At 42.8% G+C, this 24194-nt stretch overlaps 1 protein-coding gene across 2 annotated transcripts in view; it reads left to right on the plus strand.

Moving 5' to 3' along the window:
• Positions 1 to 24194, plus strand: part of LOC109030808 (uncharacterized) — a 100535-nt gene that overhangs the window by 29595 nt on the left and 46746 nt on the right. For both annotated transcript variants that reach the window (XM_072297689.1, XM_072297690.1), the window contains one exon: positions 539 to 659. In XM_072297689.1, the coding sequence (XP_072153790.1) occupies positions 539 to 659 (121 nt within the window). The remainder of the gene's footprint in view (positions 1 to 538; positions 660 to 24194) is intronic.

The raw sequence follows: 24194 nt of genomic DNA on the forward strand, positions 1-24194 counted from the left end.
AAGCCCCAACCTAACCGCCAAACCAAAGGGAATCATTCGCAATTTGTGAATGATTTAGGCTTGGAGTGAAAAATTTCAAAATCTAAAATCACTGTTTCTAGGCATTTCTTGGCCTTCTGAATGCATCCCCAAAAGTTTCAAAAAATTTCGTAAAATTTCATGAAATTTTCCATCTCTGGTCACTAAACCATAAACGAATTTTGACTTGCGAATACAATTTTCCGTAGGTAAATGAAGCGTAGAACACGATGCGCACTTTAAAAGCGCATAGAAGTAACTCAGAAACCGAGGAATATTCAGTTGAATAAATGCAAATTTTTGCAAATCTAAAACACCCCGGTTTTGCGCCGAACCGAATGATGTCCGGCACCGATCAAAAGTAGTAACTTCCATCAGATTTAAACATTGCATTTTGGCCGTGGCATTTTTGTATGCCTTGGAACGAAAGAGTCTTAACCAAAATTTTCAGAAAAATCTGTTATTAACGTTCTTAGAATGCTTGAAATAAGTCTTACATATCACGTTGTATGCTTTTCAGGAGTCTTCACTCAACCGTACTAAGTGTTAGCCACGACAGCATATTCTCACCCGAAATCCACCCCGAATCTCAGCTGGGCTCAGTTCAGTCCGTCCAAAAATTAGGCCACTCCAACATCAGGGTGAGTAATTTTTATCTCTATTTCTCGTCCGAGAGTTCGTCGTTGTGTGTAGAATATTCCATGATTTTTGATGTGAGAAAAACTTCCGAAACTGTTCCTTTCTCATTCGGCAACGAAGAGCGGAAATTCCTCTCAAAGTTGCCATAGTCAAAGGAAACCGAGAAATGTCAGGGAATTTCAAAAAGTCAGGGAAAACCTGGAAATGTCAGGGAAAAATTGTCAAGCCGCCTTTATATGCTACCGAGGATGGGTTTGACGCTTAGAACAAGAAATTTTACCTGAAAACTATTTCTAATCATATCTTTTTAATCATTCACTGGGAAAAAAAAAAAAAAAAAAAAAAAAAAAACATATTGGATCTAGAGTCCAGACTCTTAAAAACATCGACAAGAAAAAAAAACTCTTGATTCAATCAGATTTAAGCTAATCAAGAACCAAGCCTCTAATTTGAGCGGATTTCCTTTTGATTTAAGTTTAAATCTGATTGAATCCTAAGTCCTTTTTCTTGTCAATGTTTTCAAGAGTCTGGACTCCAGATCCAATGTCTTTTTTTTCCAGTGTGGCTATTTTCAATTGTCACGAAATTTTATGAAAATATGTCAGGGAAAACAGGGAAATTTCAGGGAATTTCATTTTGGCAACCCTGTCCTCTGCCTGTCGAATCCGCGATCGAGAGGGATCTTTCAAGCACGCCGTCCGCGATCGGGGGGGGGGGGGGGGCAGGGGGCAAAAGCTCGGCAGGGCAGGGCGCGAGCCGAGGCCGCGGCGAGAGTGTAGATCGGTGTGGGATGCTGATGCTGAACGGCGCATGTCGTGCCGCAGATAAGGTTATTGAAAACTGGACAACTGAACTAGTTCCGACTCGGCGCAGGCGCAGAGCTTCGATCCCCCCTCTCCATCGTCGGAGAAAGTCGGCCCGGGTCGTCCTCCGACTTGGAGACTTCGCTCCGAACCACCAGCGATCCTTCGCGTGTATGGCGGGAAATTCAAACGGAGAAAGAGGGAGGAACAGCCCAGCTCCCGGTATGGAGAAAGAAGGAAAACTCCGGCTCTTGTAGAACACCAAAATTCTCGGTCCTGGTACGGTACCAGACCTTGATACTGGAGAGTAAGGTCTTGTCGAAACATGGAGGCCTTAGGACCCATAAGGGCAGCCAACCTTTCTCCATGAAAAATGAAAAATGCTGCGGTCAACCTTCACATTCTAATGTTAAATTAAGATGGCCTATAATGTTTATAAATGAGCAGCCTTCCTCGAGGCTGAGGTTTTCGGGAAAAAGAAAAGAAAATTAGCATACTTTTTTTTAAAATTTTTGAAACGACGGGCCACCCGAGCTCCTCCGCTCCTAGTTTGGCCCAATGTAAACAAACAAGATAGTGACAAAGTTTTACAAAATTCTAGACGTAATTTTGGATGTGATAGAAATTTGTTTATTTTCAACTTCTGAATTGAGTTCGGATCGAACTTTGCTGGATATTTTTACCAAAAATTGACCATTGAGAGTGATCATAATTCTTTTCTCAGCCGATAAAACGTTTTCCGCTGGGTCGGGTTTGTTTACACCGAGCCAATTTTGAAGCTCCATGATAGCCCAAAACTGATGAACCAATCAGCGAGCGGCACAGAGGTGGCAATACTCTCCCGTATATTGATACTGTAGAAAGAAGAAGGCTTGCAGGAGGTCAAGGAAATGCCTCTCCCGGAAGATAAGTTCCCTTTTTATAGACACATATACACTTCTTCATCAATAATGCGTTTTATTAAGATGGCGAGGTTGAACGGTATAGATCTAGAACATTGGAAGAAGATGTGTGCGAGAGGGATAAGAGTCTCAGTTGACCCGGTGGAAAGACGCGATGAAAGACTCGCAACTTGCAACCCGTCGCGTCGGGACGGGACATGTCCACCATCGAAAGCTACGCCCGACGAAGAAGCAACAACAACCTTGAGCCAACGAAAGCACAACCCGGGATCGTGTCCGCAACTTTTCCCCGGTTCTGTCCTTTTTCTACCCGGCGCGGGGTGAGGAGGAGGGGAGGGGCGGGGGGAGCGGGCGGGCTTTGGACTCGCTCCAAAGCCCCGACCAGAAGTGAGGTTAGTCGATTCTCGTACGTTTCCCTAATCTAGATCTTGGTCTCGCGGCGGGCTACGTGCCCTCATCCCGGGCCATTCCGCTGCAGCGCGCATGCGCATCCATCGCCACGAGATGCCGCGTCGTCGTCGCGCTGTGGGTCTCGTTCATCGACGAAAAGACTTAAGTTGTCGTTTCAATCACGAAAGAACGTAACTCCATTTCAGTGTCGCCGAATTTTCTCGCGCAAATTGCATTTTTACAGGGAGAATCTTGGGGCATTTTGAACTGGAAATTTCACCGATTCATCTGCCAAAATTAGACGATTTTGACTGAAATTGCACAGATACACAATTGTAAAAATGTAACTGTCGGAGTCAATTTTGTAACATTGGAAAGGAGTTACGTTCCTTCGTCCTGCGGGCCGATTATTGAAATTGATAGACAAAGCTATTGACAAAGGAGACAAAAGATATATGGAGAGATCCTATTGGTGGAAGCGGGTGGTTGCAATGGACAAAGGAGGTAGGTAATAGACTAACTAACGGCAACCCACGAGAGACCCGACAGTTAGTCTATCATTTTCTCCCTTTGTCTATAGGAACCACTCATTTCAACCAATAGGATCGCTCCATACTCGCTATGTCTTCTTTGTCTATAGCTTTGTCCATCAATTTCAATAATCAGTCCGCTGGAAACGACGAAGTATCAGAAACGAGGATTCGAGAAAACCAGTGAAAACTGCTTCGATCGACCCGTTTTAAATCACAGAGGTCAGAAAAGTGAACCTGTGAGAAGATCGCAATTTTAAAGCGGATTGTGGCTGTTTCAGAAGTTTTCCTACAATTTGAACGGAAAAGGAAGATAAAAAATAATGAAATTTTAATTATTTTTTCTTCTAAATTAAAGAATTAAACACTAAAGATTAAATTTTCTCAAAATTCGAGTTTTGGACTTACTGCTCTCTAGGGTAGGACGACAGGCAGGATTGTGCATCAACCGGTCTGTAAGCGAATAAACACCATAAAATGTAGATTTTCTCACCAAAATCGAGTGATTACCTCATGCAATTAACGGTTAGTGCTCGAACACTAACGAAGGATGAAATTTTCTCAAAATTCGAGTTTTGGACTTACTGCTCTCTTGGGTAGGACGACAGGCAGGATTGTGCGTCAATCGGGAGACTGGGTCGGTCGAGTGCGTGCCGGCACGTTTCCTTGCGTCTCGACGCTGCCCATTAATGGTCGGCACGGTCTAGTCTGGGGGTCGTGGACGATAATGGCCGAGTCTGCCCAAGTCGGCCCGACACTCTCATTTTCCGGCATTAGCTCCCATTTGCGGCACGGCGCGCACACTTCCCAATGCGGAAGCTCATAATTCGGTTTGTGCATCAAATCATCTGTTCATGCGTGAAAAATAACATTTTCCCATCTTCTAAACACAACGGGTCGGTCGCGTGTATCTCTAGTGTTATGATTTTGTGGCTGTATTCCTGTGATTTGTACGAATGTAATTACATTTTGCAGTCCAAAACTACCATTTTCAGCTAATCCACAATCCTGTAGTTGCCTTTCTGAATGGACGTAACTAGCGTTGTACCAAACAGCATATCTCTTTGAGGGAAAACTGTGCTCACATGAGTTTTTTCCCTCTGTATTGAGATTTTCAGCCGTAAACTGAATTTTTAAGGCACGTTGGCAAAAAACTCCAACGTGTAATCCATAAAAGCTCTCATCTGCATGACTTTAATGGCACCCATGTTGTTCCTGAAATGAGCTAGAAATAGTACCTCATTGCTCATTAATAAACCATAATTTCTGACTCGGATGAAAAACAACGTATGTACCATGATTTTCTCCATGCACATAAGTGTTTTTACGGACGAGCCAGAAATTGTAGTTCTTAATAGCAAAATTTCGTCTAATCAGCGTAACTGCATGAAGCATGGAGGTTAAAAAGATACATAGCCACTTTTTCGAACTTTTGAGAGCCACAAAAAACCAAGGGCCTTCGGAGTTTTCGGATCGTACATCTGAAAACTTGAGGACCAGCCGCCGAAGTTGGGGTCAAACATCTAAAGTACTTCGGTATTTCGGTTGAAACTTTACGGAGTCAACCGAAGTACCGAAGTATTTTGTGTTGTTTTTTAATTTTTTATCAGAGTAAATGACAAATGGTCCATTCATAGTGTACCTGTGCAAAAAACTTTAAAACCATGAAGTGAAAAACGCTGCGCGACTTTGAATGATCGCGCTAAACACTGCGGTCGACGCCAAACGCATGTTAGCGCCTGCAAGACTGCATGAATACTTCACGCATTGCGCGTAATCTACGGCCTCCTCGGTGCGCGCTACTAGTGGCTGCAAGACTGCGTGGATACTTCACGCATTGCGTTTACGCCACTGTGCAATTGCAATTTGTAAACAACATGCAACAGCTGAACCGTTTACTTAACTTTCAGTAAGCGTTTGACTTAAGTTTTTTTCTTCTGAGCAGGAATTTTGAATTGCATCGGAAAACGTCGTGTCTTGGTTAGTAGTCCCTGCTCTTCCATTTCTACTTTTTCTCACTTACTCATTTGATTCCTGAAATTTTTTCAGTGAGTCGTGAAGTAATTTTTCTACATTTGTTTTCTTTCTAATGGTAAAGTAGCATCACAATTGACTCCTTTTTCACCCAATTTTGGCATTCTGGATCCGGAAACTCCAGAGATTCATATGACCTGAACTTCGAGTCCCATACACGAAGTTTTTTCCCTCGTAAAGTCATCCACGACGTGATTGCAAACGTTGGTTCCCTCCGTTCGCCCAAATCAAATATGCCTGTCACGTAGTATACTAAACCAATGTAACTTTGTTGAATCGACGAGACCAAAATGGAAGAGGCCATCGTTGGAACATTAGGATTGATTGAAACATCAACAGAGACTTTTTTCTCACGGCGATAACGCGCTACTATCAAACTTTCTTTTGAGTTTTTTTTTTCTCGCCCAAAAGTGATTAGTTTTAATTAATAATGGAACAAATATGACGTGCCGTCAATTACTTTTTCCCAAGTATGTGAAGTCCTGCAAGAAGTGAGGCTCTTTACAGAGGCCACGTTCAGAGAACGGGCAGAAGCGCCTCGGGCACTCAGAAGCTAGGCCAGAGCACTGTAGTCCTCTCTCGGTTCATTGTTGTCAGATCGGTGGACAAAATGCGCCATTCCTTCACTCCGGAAATCACTGCAGCCTGATATCGAGGAGTTAGTTTTTCCTATGGCACCCATCATTACCTTTAGTTTAGCAAATAACTGCATCGACTGGGTGTTAAATTCCTTTGTGTCGAAACCCGGGACGGATTAATATCGTAAAAATGGTAATAGAAACAGAACCTGAAAGGTAACAGTATTTGGTTGCCTGTGTACAAGATTTCATGAAGGTATATATACAGATATATATTTTTGTTGTTATATATACAGATCCAAAAGAATATTTTCTACAGACCCGCTTCGGACGAAAACCGAGGTTTTTATGCATTATTCACATATTCTGAGTACTCAGCTTCCCATGCAAAATTTTGGGGAAAATCATAGATAAAATTAGGGGATATTACTATGAAAGTGCACAAAAACTGATGGTCCCCTCCCCTCTTAATGCTAATTAAATCACGGAATTAGATTTTATGCGAACGCGAATGTGAGTAGCTGGGTACATGTAAACGAGGTACTTCATAATCATGAAAAAAGTGTGGAATTGTTTTCAACCAGGGACAGAAGCGCATTTCGCGATGCCTCGACGTCACACACGTCATATAAACGTGAATTATGCATATTCTAAACCCTTCACGTCTTTTCAAAAATCAACAAGTTATCAATCCCTTCCTTAGCACCTGATCTTACGTGCTCAACCCATTTTACCCGTAGATTCGACATTCATGGAGAACGCCCTCAGTTGCCAGATTAGCAAGGAAAATTAGATAAAAGACGAGGAAACTAAGGGGGTCGCAGTACTTCCCTCGGCGATGGCAACTCGACAACGCCGAGGCCACCGGCGGGTAATCAGTCATCTGCCTACCGGCCGCGGTCGTGGCTGTTTTGAGCCAGATTAAAAAGACTGGAAGCTCTACCCCGTTCCCCCCACCCTCAGGGAGGGGGGGGGGGGGGTCCGTGCCCGCTTGCAGTGCCGGTCACACGCGTCTGCGGTGAGCTTTCTACGCGTGGCTCGGGTCCCCATAACCCCAGAATGAAGCCTTGGGACCTGCTTCGGGCGAGCGTTAAAGGCTCAGGCTCCCGGATACAGCCGGCTGATTATTGATTTTGATAGACAAAGCTATAGACATAAAAGACATCAGGAAAATGGAGCTCTTACATGCGTGAGGGATATCCGATTTCAGTGACGTAAAGTTTCGCGAGAAAATATGATGGTACCCCTTGGTTTCTCCGCAATCGACTCCAAAGCTCAAGAAAAGCTCTCAAAGTTGAGGCCGTAATGGAGCGGATACCCCGCGCTATCCGGAGAGTCCACCTCCTTATCAAGAAAAATTGGACTGAGTTAAAGACAGGAGCGAACCACATTTGGAAGATTGTGGTTATGAGTTTTGGAGTCTCCTAACACACTGCTCTACTATCTGCTCCCTATCTTTCATGGAGGCTTTGCAGAAATTGGACTTAGATACGTGATCGTATTTCACAAAGTATCACAGCGCCAGCACTTTAAACCTCGCTTTTTCTCTTTCGAGTGTTGGTTCAATCTGTTTAAATCCTCAATTATCCATGAAAAGACAGGGAGCGAACACATTGGCAGGGTTGCCGTGTTCTCAGTTTTGGAGTCTCCTAACGAAGTGGCTGTTCGGGGATATATCTGCTCCCATCTTCGCATAGAGAGTTTGCCTTAATATAGAGGTGGACTCTGAGGGTAGCGTGAGATATTCCCTCCATTACGGTCTCAACTTCGAGAGCTTTTTTTGAGCTTTTTAGTTACTTGCAGGTAAAACCAATTGCATTATCGTATTTCTCAAGAAATTTTACACGAGGAACACAGTTCACAAATCGCAAATTCCTGACAAATGAACTCTCGCAGCTTCAACATTCAATCGTAGAGAAGTCAAGACTCGTCGCCTTCCTGACTCGCGAGCGTTACTGCACTCGGCATTGAACCCTGTAGTCCATATGAGTTAATGCTTTTCCGGGCTCATCCCAATATTTAGTTACGTCCTTTGGTCCAAGACGTTACCTACGTAAAATGATTTCCTCTTCGAAATTTCACGAGGAAAACGAATTACGCAACCGGCAATCTGGAAATCAACAACTCTTGAACAAGATATTGGTGCTTACAATGACCATCAGTTAAACGGCAAAAATACAAGTGATGTCATTTTAATGACTAACTTTCATTCGATCTGTGTTAGAAATACTTGTTAATCTCCATCAAAAGTTGATTTCCGGATTTTCCGGGGTCGTTGTGTGTACGTTTCCTACGTAAGATTTTGAAGTGGAAATGTTCAGCACATGCGGAACAGCATGCATGTTCAGCGGAATGTGGCATGCTCTTCTGGCTCAGATCTTGTCTCCGTGGGATGTTTCATGGGATTTGTCCCAGGGAAAAATCTCTCTTCCGAAGTTGGGAAAAATATTGAGTTATACTCAATACTAATCACAGTACTAACTGAGAGTCCTTGTGGAGTCCCAGGGACGACTTAAAAAGAAGACGAAGAAATTTTATTGTATTGTTGAACCGGAAAGAAGCCCAGAAGTTTCGTTCCTGCGAAATCAAACTTGGGAAAAATCCCGTGAAACTTCGCGTGGAGACCTTGTCTAGTCGCCCATCATCAATCATTTGCGTGTTCGCTGTTCCTGCAAAATCGCTCCATCAAAAATGAGATAAAAGAATAAAAACTCAAAAGTGTCGACTATACCTCCCCGTCCAAACGGGTACAGAGAGCTAAAACGTAACAATACATCCCAAAATTTGCGTTTTCAGCGCTGAATTTCAACGGTCGAATAACAAAGCTTCAAGAGTCTGCGTTTTTACCCGTCGCCGAGTTAGACTCGAGGAAAGTATCGATGGAACTTTTTGATATGACGTCAGACTAAATCGAGCGATTAAGGCGCGGGATCACCGCAACCAAACATCTCACAATCAGCTTTCGACGCGATCTCGTCGTTGGCAAGATGTCCGGCCCCCGGCCTGGCGCTCGTGTGTTACTACCTCGACAATGACGCTCCGATCAATTTGTTTTGATTGGAGTCAGCGCCGCTTTCGAACGTTACCGTCCAGCGGCGCGGTGTGATTCGCGAGGTATCGATATATCTTCCATTTAAACCCATGGAAAAGGATCGATGAACGGGGTGTTCGATAATAATCGATTCTTTGCCACGGTTTCGAATGGGGATTCATCGATAATCGATTCGCGCCTCGCTACTGTTACCGTCGTCTGTAGTCCGTCTTGTCTGTCAGCGAGCATGAGCGTCTGGTCCAGATAATAACCGTTTGACTTGATGGTTCACCCGCTCGGGGCCCCCGCGATCTCGGGTTCGCACCCAGCCCCCCCCCCCCCCCACCCCCGAACCGGGAAAAGTGAACTTTCTAGGATCCGACGCAGGTGAGTGTCACCTTCCAAGAAAAGTTCGAAATGCCGACGAGATGCACAAGTATGCAAGTAAAAGGTCAGTTGCACGAAAAATGCAGCTACTTCTCAACCGGTTATGACCTCGAGAATTTGGGATGTGTCGCAGGCAAATGGTCAAATCAGGCATTTTGTCAAATGCCTAGGCCTGTAGGCAGATAGTCAAATATTTTTACTCAGATTGAAATTCTGTTTCTTTTGCCAATTGTAGACAAAATAATTCATTGCTCGTGTAAGAAGGAGGTCTCTTTAAAGATTTGCATCATCGAATAATTCATTGCTCGTGTGAGAAGGAGCTATAAACGAGTTATAGCTCCTGAAAAAAACATTTATGTTGAAAATAGCACATCATGAAATACAGATTTTTTAAATTTTTAACATTTAAATATATGAGGAACATTTGAAGAGACAACGAGAAGAGTTTGTAGATTTTAGGAGTCACTTTTCCCAAAATATTGAAAGCTCGTGAGCTTTTCGTCATAAATTTTCGAAATGTCATAAACTGTCAAAATTTGATCATATGTCCAGGCATTTGATAAAATGCCTGCGAAAGATGCGTGTGTTCAATTTTACGTAGGAATCAGCTCTTAAATTGCAAATTCCTGATGCATGCAACTTCTCGGTTCCGCGATCTATTGCGACTTTCAACGAAAAATGCGGCTGGAGACGAGACAACGCCGAGTGGCGCCTTTTCTGAGCCCGATTGAATCGAGTGAGTTTCGCTGGAAAGTTGGCCTATGGATGATAAATTGAAATTACCCGATCGTATCGAATCAGCGCCGAGAACGACAAACGAAAGAGCCCCGCTCAGAAATGGAAGATGTCCCGTAGTTGTAGCCGCTCCAGAGGAGATGAGATGAGATTTCGCCAACGTCGCGTAGTGGCTCGCGAACCGGAATCTACTGCATCGGTGAGCTGAGGAAAAACGTCGTATGAGCCACAAAATGTTGTCAACTTTCACCCTGAAAGATGTTTATTCAGGATCTCAGGGTGACAAAGTTCTCGAAATGTCATCGGAAACTTGGGAAAATAATTAGGGAATGCAGAGTTGCCCAGTGAGAGGGTGGCGACAGGGGGTTTTAAATGAAATGAGGGGGTGTCAACTGCCTGGTGGATTGTGACAAGACCGAGTTTTGTGGCGATTAGGCGTCGCAGAGTGCCAGAGAGCACTATAAAAGCGACTCATGTATGTATGTAGAGTTGCCTCAGTCAGGGAAAACTGGGAAATGTCAGGGAATTTTGAAAAGTCCAGGAAAACCTGGAACTGTCTAGGAAACTGAGGAATAAATGTGAGGGAAAAATCGTTGGGCCACCTTTATTTGCTCTCTAGAATGGATTCGACGTTGCGGACAACACATTTCGCCTGAAAACTATTTCTAAAAATGTCTTGTTAACCATCTGGCATATCTTCAAATGTTAGGGAATTTCACCAATAAGGCTCACATCGCAGTCGTCTGCTTAATCTTATTTGACTGAAATAAATGTTAGTTCTGCCCGAAAATCTTTTGGAACTTGGCAAAATTTAGCGAACGCTTAGTTAACTGTTAGTTTGTGAACGCCGGGAGAGCCTTCAAATACTGGCTATACATCCCGCTTTCCCGGGAGGTTAGTTTAATTGCGTGACCCAACCGAACGCTTAAAACGCCTTCAAATCTGGCGATACCTCCCGCTTTGAGGGGAAGTTAATTTAGTTGCGTGACCCAACCAAACGCTTAAAACGCCTTCAAATCTGGCGATACCTCCCGCTTTGAGGGGAAGTTAGTTTAGTTGCGTGACCCAACCAAACGCTTAAAACGCCTTCAAATCTGGCGATACTTCTCGCTTCTCCGGGAGGTTAGTTTAGTTGCGTGACCCAACCGAACGCTTTGAACGCCTTCAAATCTGGCGATACCTTCCGCTTTGCCGGGAAGTTAGTTTAGTTGCGTGACTCAACCAAACGCTTTGAGGTATAAGGTAAATTTCCGACTGGGATGTGTCAGGGAAATGTCAGGGAATTTCATCCTCTAAATTATGTGGTAACTCTGGACTAAGTTCTCAAAATTTCATCGAAAACTAGGGAAAATTAGGGAATGGGTCAGTTGCGCTGGTCTCAAAATCGTGTTTTGATGCTTGCTTCTTGTAGATCAGCAAAAAAAGTACGATATTTCAAACAGCAACTCTCTACTTTCTTAATTTTAACCGAGATATTGCGCTTTGAAAAAATTGGTTTATGACGTCCACCTCTTGGTAGTGACACCCTTGGTTTCAATCTGTTCGACACACATTTTCACTGGTTACTCAACGCAAAATTCAGATGAAAGCCAGGTGGAACAAACCAAAGGTGCCGGCGTGCCGCTATTATGGTAGATGACGTCAGAAACCGATTTTTCAAAAGCGCGATATCTCGGTTAATATTCAACGTAGGAAGTTTTTGTTGGGACAGATCTAATTTGTTTAGCTATCTACAAAAATCAAGCAACAGAATACTATTCTGTGACCAGTGCAATTGACCTTTGTGGCTCTACTTTTAAAATTCATCAAATTTCGCTTAGAAACCTTGAAGTTCTTTCTTCCCACCGAAATATTTGATAGCTTTATAGAGCATTCACATGTCAATCATATTTAAAAAAAAAAAAAAAAAAAAAAAAACCTATTAAAAAGTAGAGAATTTTATTTTCAAGTACCATTCATTTTCGGTCATCAAATTCCCTGACTTTTCTCAGAGAATATTTGACAAGGCAAGGAAAATTTAAGAGTCAAAGAAACTTTCCTACATATCATTCTACTGGCAAATCTTGAATGATTTCGCGTGAATTTTCCAGATGCACTAAGTGATTTTGCGATGAAAATTTCTCGAATGATATCAGAACAAGTAACGACAAATTTTCCGGCTGATTCGTATTTTTCTATGGAAAAAAATTTGGCAACATCCGATCATGCATACGATGTTCTTGTTCAGCACGGCGGAAAGATCGGCGGGCTCCCAGCTGGAGACTCTTGGCGCCCATCGCGAAACTCAATCGAACATAATATACCGTCGCGTTGCGGCAGAGCCGGTAAATCAACAGAGAATTTTCAAGCATCTGAAAGTTGATAATAATAAACATTATAAATAGAAACTACTGAATAAGTCGAACATGATGAACGATGATATTCTGGATTTTTAAATTGAACAAGTATATACCGTAGGAATCACCTCGGAATGATTCAATCTGTTGCATATCGCATTGCGATCCTGCGACTTTCAATGAAAATTCGTGGAGACTCAAAGGCAGGGTTAGAAAAGTAGCAGCTATGTCCCCTTAATTTAATAGTTCTACAACTTAAGTCACCTTTCAGTCAAAATTGTTGTAGATCGCATTGAGATCTTGCGACGTTCGTTGAACATTGTAGGAGACTTGAACGTAAGGATATAAAAAGTAGCAGCTATGTTCCTTCATTCAAGTGGCGTGGCGTGCTTTGCGATACATCGATTGATCTGCCATTTAAACCTATGAAAAGGATCGATAGATAGGGTGTTTGCAACGGATACCTCAGGAATCGATTTTTGAGCATAGCTTTAAATGGGGAGATATCGAGAATCGATTTTTCACGCCTCCCCTCTGGTGCGGTTAAACAACTTAAACTACCTTGTAGTCAACATTGTTGTGTCTCGTATTGGGATTCTGCGACGCTCAATTGAAATTGTATGAGACTTAAACGCAGGGTTAGAAAAGTAGCTGCAGCAGCTATGTTACGCACGCAATCAGACCGAATCAATTTTTTGTTCTCGCTTAACGTCTCAAGAGACCTTCTCTCATACATTTGTCTTTTAGAATGAAAATAATTAAAGGATCCAAAGAAAAAAGTTTGTAATTAAAAATAAAAACATGAAAAACAAAAGCAGAGGGAAAGACATCCCTGGTCGGTCAAAAAATATGGACCGAGTTTACCAGAGAGGAACCAACCCACGTTTTCGAAACAATTGAGTTCAGAATGTTTTTGAGTTCCACTAGTCGTTTATTTTCTACCGCCAAATTCTAGAAGTTCAAAAAAAGAAATTAGATTTTGAACAGAGGGGTTTTGTTCATTCTCTAAATTGAGCTTTATGCAGGAATGAAACTTTAAACCTCTTTTTCTCAGTTTCAACTTAAAGAGAAGGTTTTTGCTCAGAACCTTACGTTACAATTGGATAAAAGTATCCTGCCTCTTCCGGAAAGATAGGTGATCAGTAAACTTTGCGGAAAGTTTGGAATTATTCGATGAGAGGATTGATCTGGCAACAGTGGACTGCCTATGCAAACGCAAAATAAAAGCAAACGTAGCGACGCACAATAGAACGAGGTGACAGGAGAGGTTGGACATGAATTTTTTTGCTAAAATTTCATGTTTTTATTTTTATTTCTATTTCGTCACAAATTCAATTTCAAGGGGTGCCTGCGGAAGGAAATTTTACGAAAAACTAATGGAACCACTCTCATGTTCTTTTTTTTGTATTTTCGAAAATGTAAGCGCTCAAAGTTTCAAGATTTTGTCCGACTTGGTCTATTGGCTCGGTTCAGTGTGCGACGTAGCGGCGGAAGTATGCTCGGGCCTGGGTCCTGCGTGTAGAACATGGGAAGAAGTGGCCGGTGCCGGTGAAGCCCGGTCCGAGACAGCAAGCTCCACTGGAGATGAGCTATGTGCAAAGTTCTTGCGTCTTCGGTGGGTCGCAACTCGGAGCGTGGCACAACATCGGGTCAGTGTTCCTCAGTGTCCTTGCCGCCGCCAAGATTTAAGGAGATCCCTCACACAGTACCATAAAAAAGACTATTCTGTCGAATCTCGGACGAAATTAAAATAATTGAAACTCAGAAATAACATTTTTTTTTAGACTCTGAAAATTTCAAGGTCGGTTTGGACCTACCTTTAAGTTTACTGGAAAAAAAGTCGCTTGAATCTAGAGTCCAGACTTCTAAAAATATTGACAAGAAAAAATACTCTTGATTCAATCGGACTTTTTGCTTGAATCAAAAGGAAATCCGCCTAAATCAAGAGGCTGTGCTCTTTGATTCAAGGAAAAATCGAATTGAATCAAGAGTATTTTTTCTTATCAATGGTATTAAGAGTCTGGACTGTAGATCCAAGCGACTTTTTTTCCAGTGTGGTCAAAATCTTAAAATTTTTTTTAACTCAATATTTTGTTTATTCTTTGCAATGGCAAATCGTTGTTATCTCTCACTCGGGCTTATAAACAAAGTTATACACTTGAATTTTCCTCGATATTTATTAATATTGTCCCTCTAATAATGCTATGTTGAGAAGCTCCTTAAACCTCTTTTAATAACCCTGTAAAACATAGGGGGCCTCTCACGGTAAGGAGCCGTTTAAGGAACACTCATGAATACGAACCCAAGTCTTTTTTCGCATTGCATTACTCAGAAGTACTGCAGAGCCCTTGAAGGTTTCAATGAAGATAATGCAGAGTAATGCCTTTTAATTCGATTAAAAATGTCTCAGAAGTGGGTTAGTCACAAAAACCTGTTTTCAATTATAAAATCATTGTGCATGCAGACAAGAAAAACAATTACATGATCATCCAATATCACCGGAGTTATCACCCCGAGGAAAACACGGTAGAAGACGTCTGATTAGTTCATGCTCTGGTTTCTTCCACCTTTGTCCAATCAGTGGTGCACATGAGGCAAGAAGTGTATTTGTCTGCATCGCTGATTGAACATAACGAGGCGGAAGAAACCGTGTTCTGCACCAACGCAATCAGTGTGCGCCATTAAAGTATTGTGTTTTTCTGAAAGCAGCATGTTTTTTGTTGCTATCGGGAGTCGTGTAGACAGCTTAGAAGACTGGGCCAATCAGGGATTTGAATCCAGTCACGTTACACGAATACGCTAAATTACAACTTGCCGAAAGCTGAGTGCAAAGATATAATAAAGACAGTGATTTAGGCCTACTGATAGTTGAGTGAAATGGTCATTCTAATTGATCAAGGCTGGATCTGAAATAGAGATTCAGTTGACATCTATAGCTTCAATAAATTAGGAATGGCCACTTCATCGAATAATATTCTGGTCGGAACAACACAATTGGTCGTATTTCTGCTAAACGGAACCAGAGACGTTTGGGAAAGATGGGGTGTGCTCGTGGTGAGCTGCTGAAGAAACAGTGTAAAAGTGGGCGTGATTTCTTTTGGGGATTGAAAAAGCGGGATTTTACATTCTGCTAAACGGAACTAAGCGCCAACTGTATACTAACTCATAAGCTCTCGCCATGTGCCAACAGCGTTGTGGACAGGGCTCATGAGTTAAAGTCGAGCCCCGATCCCGAATCCGTCCCCCCTGACGTCACTGGCGCTTTATAATTCCCATTCATTCTTACAGCCCGAGAACTGACGAGCACACCCCTTCTCACCCACCTGTCTCTGGTACCCCTTATAAGAAATACGTCCAATTAGGTTACAAACGCAGCTGGCCGAGTTTTATTTTTTTCCGCGAAGAAAATGAGTAGGAACCTCGGGATTTCATCACGAACTCTTCCCTGCACTAAAAACAAGCCTTTCTCACGGACTATGTAGACTTACTGTCCGCGTTCCGGGCCCAGACACCGAAAGTTCCGGGTGTAGTACCCGGAGCAGTCGAAGCTACGGCTACAGCAGACGGAAGTCTCTGCCTCCGTGCCCGGAACGGACGGTGTGTCTATAAAGCCCGTAACTTTTCTTTCAGTGTGGAAATGAGATAAAATCAATAATCATTAGGGAATGGAAAAAGTCGACACTTCTCGATACCACACTGGAAAAAAAACACATTGGATCTAGAGTCCAGACTCTTAAAAACATCGACAAGAAAAATTACTCTTGATTCAATCAGATTTAAGCTTTAATCGAGAACGAAGCCTCTTAATTTGAGCGGATTTCCTTTTGATTTAAGCTTAAATCTGATTGAATTAAGAGTCCTTTTTCTTATCATTGTTTTCAAGAGTCTTGACTCTCGATCCAATGTGTTTTTTTCCAGTGCACGGTTAACTTGCTCATAGATTCTTGGTGCTTTTGTCGGTGCACTCTCGGGGTGAGTCCCACTTTCGGCGGCCCGAATTCCCCGAAGCTTGAGAATCACTGTCCCTCGCACCACGCGAACCCAATAACCCAGTAATTGAACACAATCGCCGCTCACACACCCGACTCAAACACTGAGCAAACAAACCCGGAACTGCGTTGCCAAACCTGTGCAACACTCTCTCCTGTTCATCTGCCCCCATAAAATCCCATTATTCGGCGAATCCGCCATCAGAGGCGGCGGCGTCTGCGTTATGCCTCCTATTGTCCTGTTGGTCGCCCGCGTCGGTGTGCGTGGAACGTCGCGTCGGTGTGTGTTGATGGGATGTGTGTCTGTGTGCTTTCGTGTGAACTAAGCTAACCGACCGAGCTTCCATTCGAATGGTTTCAAGTTTGCTTATGTGTGTCGCCTGTGTTTACTCTCCGGCTGCGAGCTGCCGGCCCTTCTAACAGCTTGGCTACTGTTTGATGCGGGCTGCAATGGGATCAGAAGCAATACATGTATTTTAGAGGCCCTGAACTGCCATCTCGCCTCGAGTGTAGAAGTTACTTTCGGAAGTCAACGTTTAGATTCGCTTATTGGTGCCTGTTGACCACAGAGCCAAGTCAGCAATCCTAACCTAATTTGCGAAAACTTGCCCAGCAAAATGCTAACCCCGACATTGATTGTAGCATTGGGCCTGTTGCAAACTTTTGCTAGAACAAAAATAAGAGTTATTACTCATAGAAAATGTCTTAAAAATCACGATTAGCGCTTCGGCAAGGAGTGAAAGGCACCCTTTACTTCTCCATTTGCATAAGAAATTTACGTTTAGGCGAGCTTCCCGCTTCAAAAACGATACCACGGCACAGGTGAACATTTCGTTAGAGGAGTCATTCCATCCAATCCCTGCTCACAAGGATACAACGCAATATTCAACATAGCCGACGCCAATCCGCCAAAACACATGTGACGGGACGATGATTCTAACCATCTGATAATAATCGGCGTGCTTACATTCACATTTTTCTCGTGTTGATAGATATCCGCCTTGATTGACCTCATGCTCTCCTCAACGTGCGCGCGGAAGTGACGGTCATAGGGATTGAATGGAACGACTCCTCTAACGAAATGTCCACTTAAGCCGTAGTATCCTTTTTGAAGCGGGAAGCTTAAAAAAACACGCATTTCTTACGCAGATTGTGAAGTTAGGAGTGCATTTTAAAGTTTGCCGATGCGCTCATCGTGATTTTTGAGGCATTATCTGTAAGGAACAAATCTTATTCTTGCTCTAGAAAAAGTATGCGATAGGTTCATTCAGAGTTGAATTCGAGTGGGCAAAAATAGAATCTCACCTCATCAACCGTATGCGTAAGAGATGTTTGTTTACTCGCCTAAATTTCGAGTCCATTCCGACTCCATCACGCATCATCGTCCGACTTGAAGCCTGAACGATAATGACTCTGAAATCACTCAAAATGTCATAACTTCGCCCCTCTGACGTAAGGGCGGACCTCAATTATCGCGTGAGCCCTGTTTTACATATGAGTTCATGCTTTCTGGGGCTCATTTTGAAATCGAGATATGTCTTTTCGTCAGAGGGGCGACGATAATGCACAGTAAGAGCGACGAGAAAAGTCAATTAAATCAAGCGGGATCCCCGCGCAGCGTGCAGTCTTATCGGTCCGCACTAGACGAGAATTTCGTTCCCGCCGCCCGCCGCAAGGTGGCGCAAATCCGGTCGCGCGGTGCCTCGTAATCCGGTCGAAGCCGCGCTTCCACAAGCAGCTCGCGACGCAAAGATAGCCGCGCGGTGGAGAACCTAACCGAGTGCAATAATCAGGGTTGCCACAGTCAGGGAATGCTGGGAAATGTCAGGGAATTTTAAAAAGCCATCAAGTCAATGACGTCCTTTTACTTTCTACATTATAATAAGTATATCCGCGATGTAAAATATTGTTAAAAACTTCAAAACTCTGATTATGTTTGTGTTTCGTGCTTTATGAAAGCTTTGATGATGGCGTGTAAGCAGAAAGGTACTATAGCAAACAATACATTTTCAACCACAACAGCTTGGTTCGTTCCTCATCTTCATTGAAAAATGGTGTTGTTCAAGTAGAACCCTATTTGAAAGTCAGGTAAAACCTGGGAATACCAGGGAATGTGACAAAAGTGTCAGGGAAAACTTGTAAAGTCACATATATTCGACATTAGAATTGACGTTTCAAAGAACAGATTTTGCGTAAAAATGTTCTCAAATTAGGTCTTTTTAACTGTCTGGCATGTCGAAAAATTTTACCGAGGTGTGACAGGGAAATCAGGGAAATGTCAGGGAGTTTCATTTTCTGAATTCTGCGGCAACCCTGAATGATTTTCAACCCTTCCGTTTCCACAGACGAATTATCATCGTACACTGGAAAAATAACACATTGGATCTAGAGTCCAGACTCTTGAAAACATTGACAAGAAAAAGGACTCTTGATTCAATCAGATCTAAGCTTCAATCAAAAGGAAATCCGCTCAAATTAAGAGGCTTGGTTCCTGATTCAAGAGTATTTTTTTTGTCGATGTTTTTAAGAGTCTGGACTCTAGGTCCAATGTGTTTTTTTTTTTTTTTTTTTTCAGTGTAGACGACAGGTTTAAAATCATCGCTCCTGGTCGCGCAGCTCTGCCGCGCGGCGAACTTGGCGCGGCTAATTTGGCGTTGCGGGCCTCTTGTGGGAGCGTGGCTGAATCCGTATCACACCGCAGCTCCGCGATTACGGCGCGCTCGTAAAAGGAACGTGCACGGCTCGTTGAAGTCGGAAAAACACGGTCCCTAGTGTTTTCTTTGTTACGCTGGGCCGTAAAATTAAGATCGGCTACTTAATGGGCAGCTGTGTACATTTGTACGCTTTTGATGGCTTGCAGACTCCGGAGTGAACCATTTTATGGCGGAGGTGAGCCTTCCGATTGAACGCATTCGCCGTCGACCAATGACGCCGTAGCAATTGGATCCTGGGCCCCCCGTTTCTTCCTGATAAACAAACGAGGGACGCGAATGGTACTTGTTTTCCACGCGTTCCGTTGAGGCCAGGAAACGGACCACCAGATGAAATAGGAATTAAACCATACCGATACTTTTTTCCTTGTTAAAATTTTACGCAGAGTTTTTAATAACCAGGTTCTCCTTTCCTGAATGCAGACGTAGGCAAATCAGTTGAAAGGAAGGAACTGGAGGGAGGGGTGTACTACAGTACTAAGAAAAAAGCCGTACGAGCCTACAGATGTAGTCAAATCTGCCCCGGTAAAATATTTATTTTCCAGGAAGGAAATCGACGGTGTAACCACCAAACCACGTATCTCGGTTTGCGACGTCGCAGACTTCCTGTCATACTTTATTTTTTAAATGAAAAACTACTTAACATCCAGTCTTGAAAATTTCTGTGATTTTTCCTCTTTGTGCGGAGAAAATTCCGTGAAAATTTCAAGGAATGATATTGATTTGGTCTACTTCAAAAAAATCAAATGTGAGCGTAGATTTTTAAACACCGCAAACGAGTTACGTGGTTTGGTAGTTTCACCGTCGAAATGCATGTTTCTCCTTGAAATTTTCTGGTACTTTAGATCGAATTGCGAACAAAATTCTCTGAAAAATGGAAGGGGAAGTACTCGCGAGTTTGCCCGAAAAGTTGTGTTACGTCGAGGGAAATACTTAACTATGGCGAAAGAAAATATTTTTCATTGAAATTTTCGGACAATTCAGATCAAATGACGAAAGAAATTCCCTAAAAATATCGAAGAAAAATGTCGAAAAATTTGTCCGGAAATTTTCGATTTGTCGAAGGAAGTTTGGCGGGGTTTGAAAGCTCATACAGCATTCATCCTTAGCACGGTAGTACAACAAATCTTGGTTGCTCTCTGTTGAACGTGAAGTCTACTTATTTTATTTTTCTTTCTTTATTTTATCTCTTGCATTTACGGTCTCAAAACTCTTGTGATGACTGGCTCTTTCACGTTTTCGGCCGGTCGTCGAAGTATCGGTCGAGGTGTCGACGGTGGAAGTCGGTGGCAGGCTGCGCCGTCTTCCAGGAGTTGGAGGTTCTCTGGCCGTCGCCGTAGTCGCCGCGTCGCGCAGTTCTCGGTCGGAACCGGTCCACAGCTCCCAGCTTCGCGGTCCTCATCTGCCCCGCTTCGCCGCTAAGTTTACCCGTCTCCGAAGACCGCCGCAACTGGATAAAGCTCTGAAAGCTCCAGCAAGACGAATGTAGTTGAAGCTTGCACACAGGAAAAGAGCAGCTCGCTACAGAGGCGTGGCGTGCTTTGCGATATATCGATTGATCTGCCATTTGAACCTATGGAAAAGGATCGATAAACAGGGTGTTCGCAACTATCACCTTAATAATCGATTCTTTACCATAGCTTCAAATGGAAGTATCGATAATCGATCATTCACGCTTCGCCACTGCTACTCAGTGATAAGAAATTAAACTGAAAACGCGCATTCCCAAGGCTTTTAGATGAAATTTCCTGTTGAGAACTCGAAATCGCCAGTTTTGACCTTTTCCCTCTCTGGAAAAAAAAAAAAAACACATTGGATCTTGAGTCCAGACTCTTTAAAACATCGACAAGAAAAAGTATACTCTTGATTTAATCAGAATCTAGTTTAAATCAAGAACCGCAAGCCTTTTAATTTAAGCGGATTTCGTTTTGATTCAAGCAAAAATCCGATTAAATCAAGAGTATATTTTCTTGTCAATGTTTTCAAGAGTCTGGACTCTAGATCCAATCTGTTTTTTCCAGTGCCTAAATTCGACTCTCCTGGACAGTTTGCAGCTTGAAAAGAGGCCCCTTTTAAGTGATCCTGTCACATATGTAGTTCACTCTTCCAATTTTTCAACTTTCACTGCCCTGAAGAAAAATGGAGCTCTTTCTTGTGTGAGGAATTTACGATTTGAATACTGATTCCTGTGTAAAATTTTGCGAAAAAACACGGTGTTGCCACTGGTTTTCTCTGAAATCAACTCAGAAGCTAAAAAAAGCTTCTTTTGAGCTTTGGAGTCGATTGCTGAGAAAACCAGTGGCACCATCGTATTTCCTCGCGAATTTTCCATAGAGATCAGTGCTTGGATCGCAAATTCCTGACACGTACAAGAGCACCATTCCCGACATTTCCTTACTTTCCCCATAAACTGCCAAGCTGAGGAAGAACGCCGTGTACGTCTCGGAGAATTGCCAAACTCCTCAGAAAATGTTTATTTTAGAAGAGAATCATGAATATTTTTCCTTGAAATTTTCAGACTTTTTAGATCAAATTCACTGGAAAAAAAACACATTGGATTTAGAGTCTAGACTTATGAAAACATTGACAAGAAAAAGGACTCTTGATTCAAGCAGATTTAAGCTTAATCAAAAGGAAATCCGCTCAAATTAAGAGGCTCGGGTCTTGATTTAAGCTTAAATCTGATTGAATCAAGAGTATTTTATCTTGTCAATGTTTTTAAGAGTCTGGACTCTAGATACAAGGTGTTTTTTTCCAGTGTATGAACGAAACCCTCTCAAAAATCGGAAGAGAATTATTCCCGAATTTTCCTGAAAATTCTTATTTTGTCGAAGGAAATTTGGCATCGCCTGATGGTTCATACGACGTTTTTCCTTAGCACGGCAGTACATAGGCACTCAAGGGCCAAAATATTTTGATGGTCTGGATTGTTGAGGCTCGGTGCTCACATGACCACTGAGCGACGTCTCGGCGTCTCAGCGGAGTATCCTCTGACCTCCATCCTATCTCGCTCGGGCGGCGGGCTCCTCTCGTGACTGGGAGCCGGAGCTGGAGACCGCGCTCTCGTCAGTCCGCACGCTGCTCCAAGACCGCGCGTCTCCGTTCGCAGTCCTCCCGCGCGCGCTTTCCGCTTTTCCCCCTGTTCAACCCCCCTCGTCACCCTCAAACCCCATTGGACCGTTTAGCTTCCCCACCTGTGATAGTGTCGCCGACAGGGAAGTGTAAGTGAAGTTTTCATCAACTTTGACCGTTTTCGCTCGTGACCCGTGTTCGTGACGCGAGTGACTTCCAAGGATTGTTCTGGTTTGTCCGAGTTTCTTGTTCGAATCAAGTCGAAGGCGATTGTCTCCTCCGTTGCTTTTTCACCGTTTTAGGTTCATAATTTTTGACGACGCGCTCTTGCTCATCTAGCGCTATCAGACAGTCTAGCTAAGGTCGTGGTTTCAAGTTAGATGGACGCATGGGCTAACTTTGGTGCTTTCAGCGGTGTTTGGCCGTTTTGGTTCCCTTGAGTTTCATATGGTTCTTCTAGTGGAAATAGACCGCCTAAGATCCTGCTTTTAAGGTAGATAGACGTGTGGGCTAACTTTAGTGCTTTCAGTCCCATTAGACCGTTTTGGCTCCTCGGAATTTCATGTGGCTATTCTAGTGTCAATGGACCGTCAAATGTCCTGCTCTTAAGGTAGATAGACATTTGAGCTAACTTTAGGGCTTTCAGCTCTACTAGACCGCTTTGGCTCCTCGGAATTCCATGTGGCTCTTATACTGTAAATGGACTGTCTGAGGTCCTGCTTTTAAGATAGGTAGACGTGTGGGCTAACTTCGATGATTTCAGCTCTATTAGACAGTTTGAACGCAGGAGCTTTGCTCGTGTCCGTTTGTTGCGACGCGAGTGACTTTAAAGGAGTGTTTCAGCTCTATTTGACTGTTTTAGTTTGATTTAGTTTCAGTTTGAAAAGAATACCATCCAAAATTGTAATTACACTCTTAAGTGTAGTATAGAGACTAAATGTCTGTTCTAGCTCGTATCGGACCGGTTTTTCTCAGTTTTTCATAATTTCATGTTTGGCTCAGCTGACGACGAAGCTTTGAGTTTTAATTTCACCGTTTGAGGCTTATTATTTCGAGAACAAGCCTGAGGAAAGTTTGAATCTTCCACTGGTATTGGACGGTTAGGATTAGGACTGTTAACCTGTCGGTCCGTTGTTAAATGGCCAGGGCGAGTGGTTCGGAGCTCGAGTTCTTCAGATTGTAATCTTTATGGAGGTGCTGGAATTTTATGAAGGGGAAGAGGGTTGCAAGTCAATTATTTTTGATGGACATTAGTCGTTAACAAGCCAGATTAGACAGTTTTTGTTTTTTATTAAATCGGACATCATGTTACATTAGCGTCAAAGTTAATTCTTTCCTTTTTGTCAGCGTTAAAGATTCTTTTCCATCGTGCGTTTAATTCTTTAATTTAAAACGTTCTACGTGTTTTCTTGTGGATCAAAGGCAAAAGTTTCGACAGTTTTTGGAAAACGCACGTCAACAAACAAAAAGCCCTGCTCGTTTCTGTATTTCTGTCGATTCTTTTCCACCGTGCGTTTAAGTTTCTAATTGAAACCGTTTAACGTGTTTTCTTGTGGATCAAAGGCAAAAGTTTCGACAGATTTTCGACAACGCACTTCAGCAAACCAACAACTCTGCTCGTTTCTGTATTTTTGTGAATTTTTTTCCATCGTGCGTTCAAATCTCTAATTTAACACATTAAACGTGTTTTCTTCTTGTGGATCAAAGGCGAAAGTTTCGACAACTTCTGTACATCGTACATCAACAAAAGAACAACCCTGCTCGTTTCTGGATTTCTATGGATTCTTTTTCACCGTGCGTTTAAGTCTCTGATTGAAATTGTTTAACGTGTTTTCTTGTGGATCAAAGGCGAAAATTTTAACAATCTTCGGACATCACACTTTAACAAACAAACAACCCTGCTCGTTTCTGGATTTTTGTGGATTCTTTTCCATCGTGCGTTTAATTCTTTAATTTAAAACGTTCAACGTGTCTTCCTGTGGACCAAAGGCGAAAGTTTTAACAACTTTTGAACAACGCACACGAACAAACAAACATCG

Source organism: Bemisia tabaci, chromosome 3 (assembly GCF_918797505.1).
Source record: "Bemisia tabaci chromosome 3, PGI_BMITA_v3".
In the NCBI taxonomy this organism is placed as follows: Eukaryota; Metazoa; Arthropoda; class Insecta; order Hemiptera; family Aleyrodidae; genus Bemisia; species Bemisia tabaci.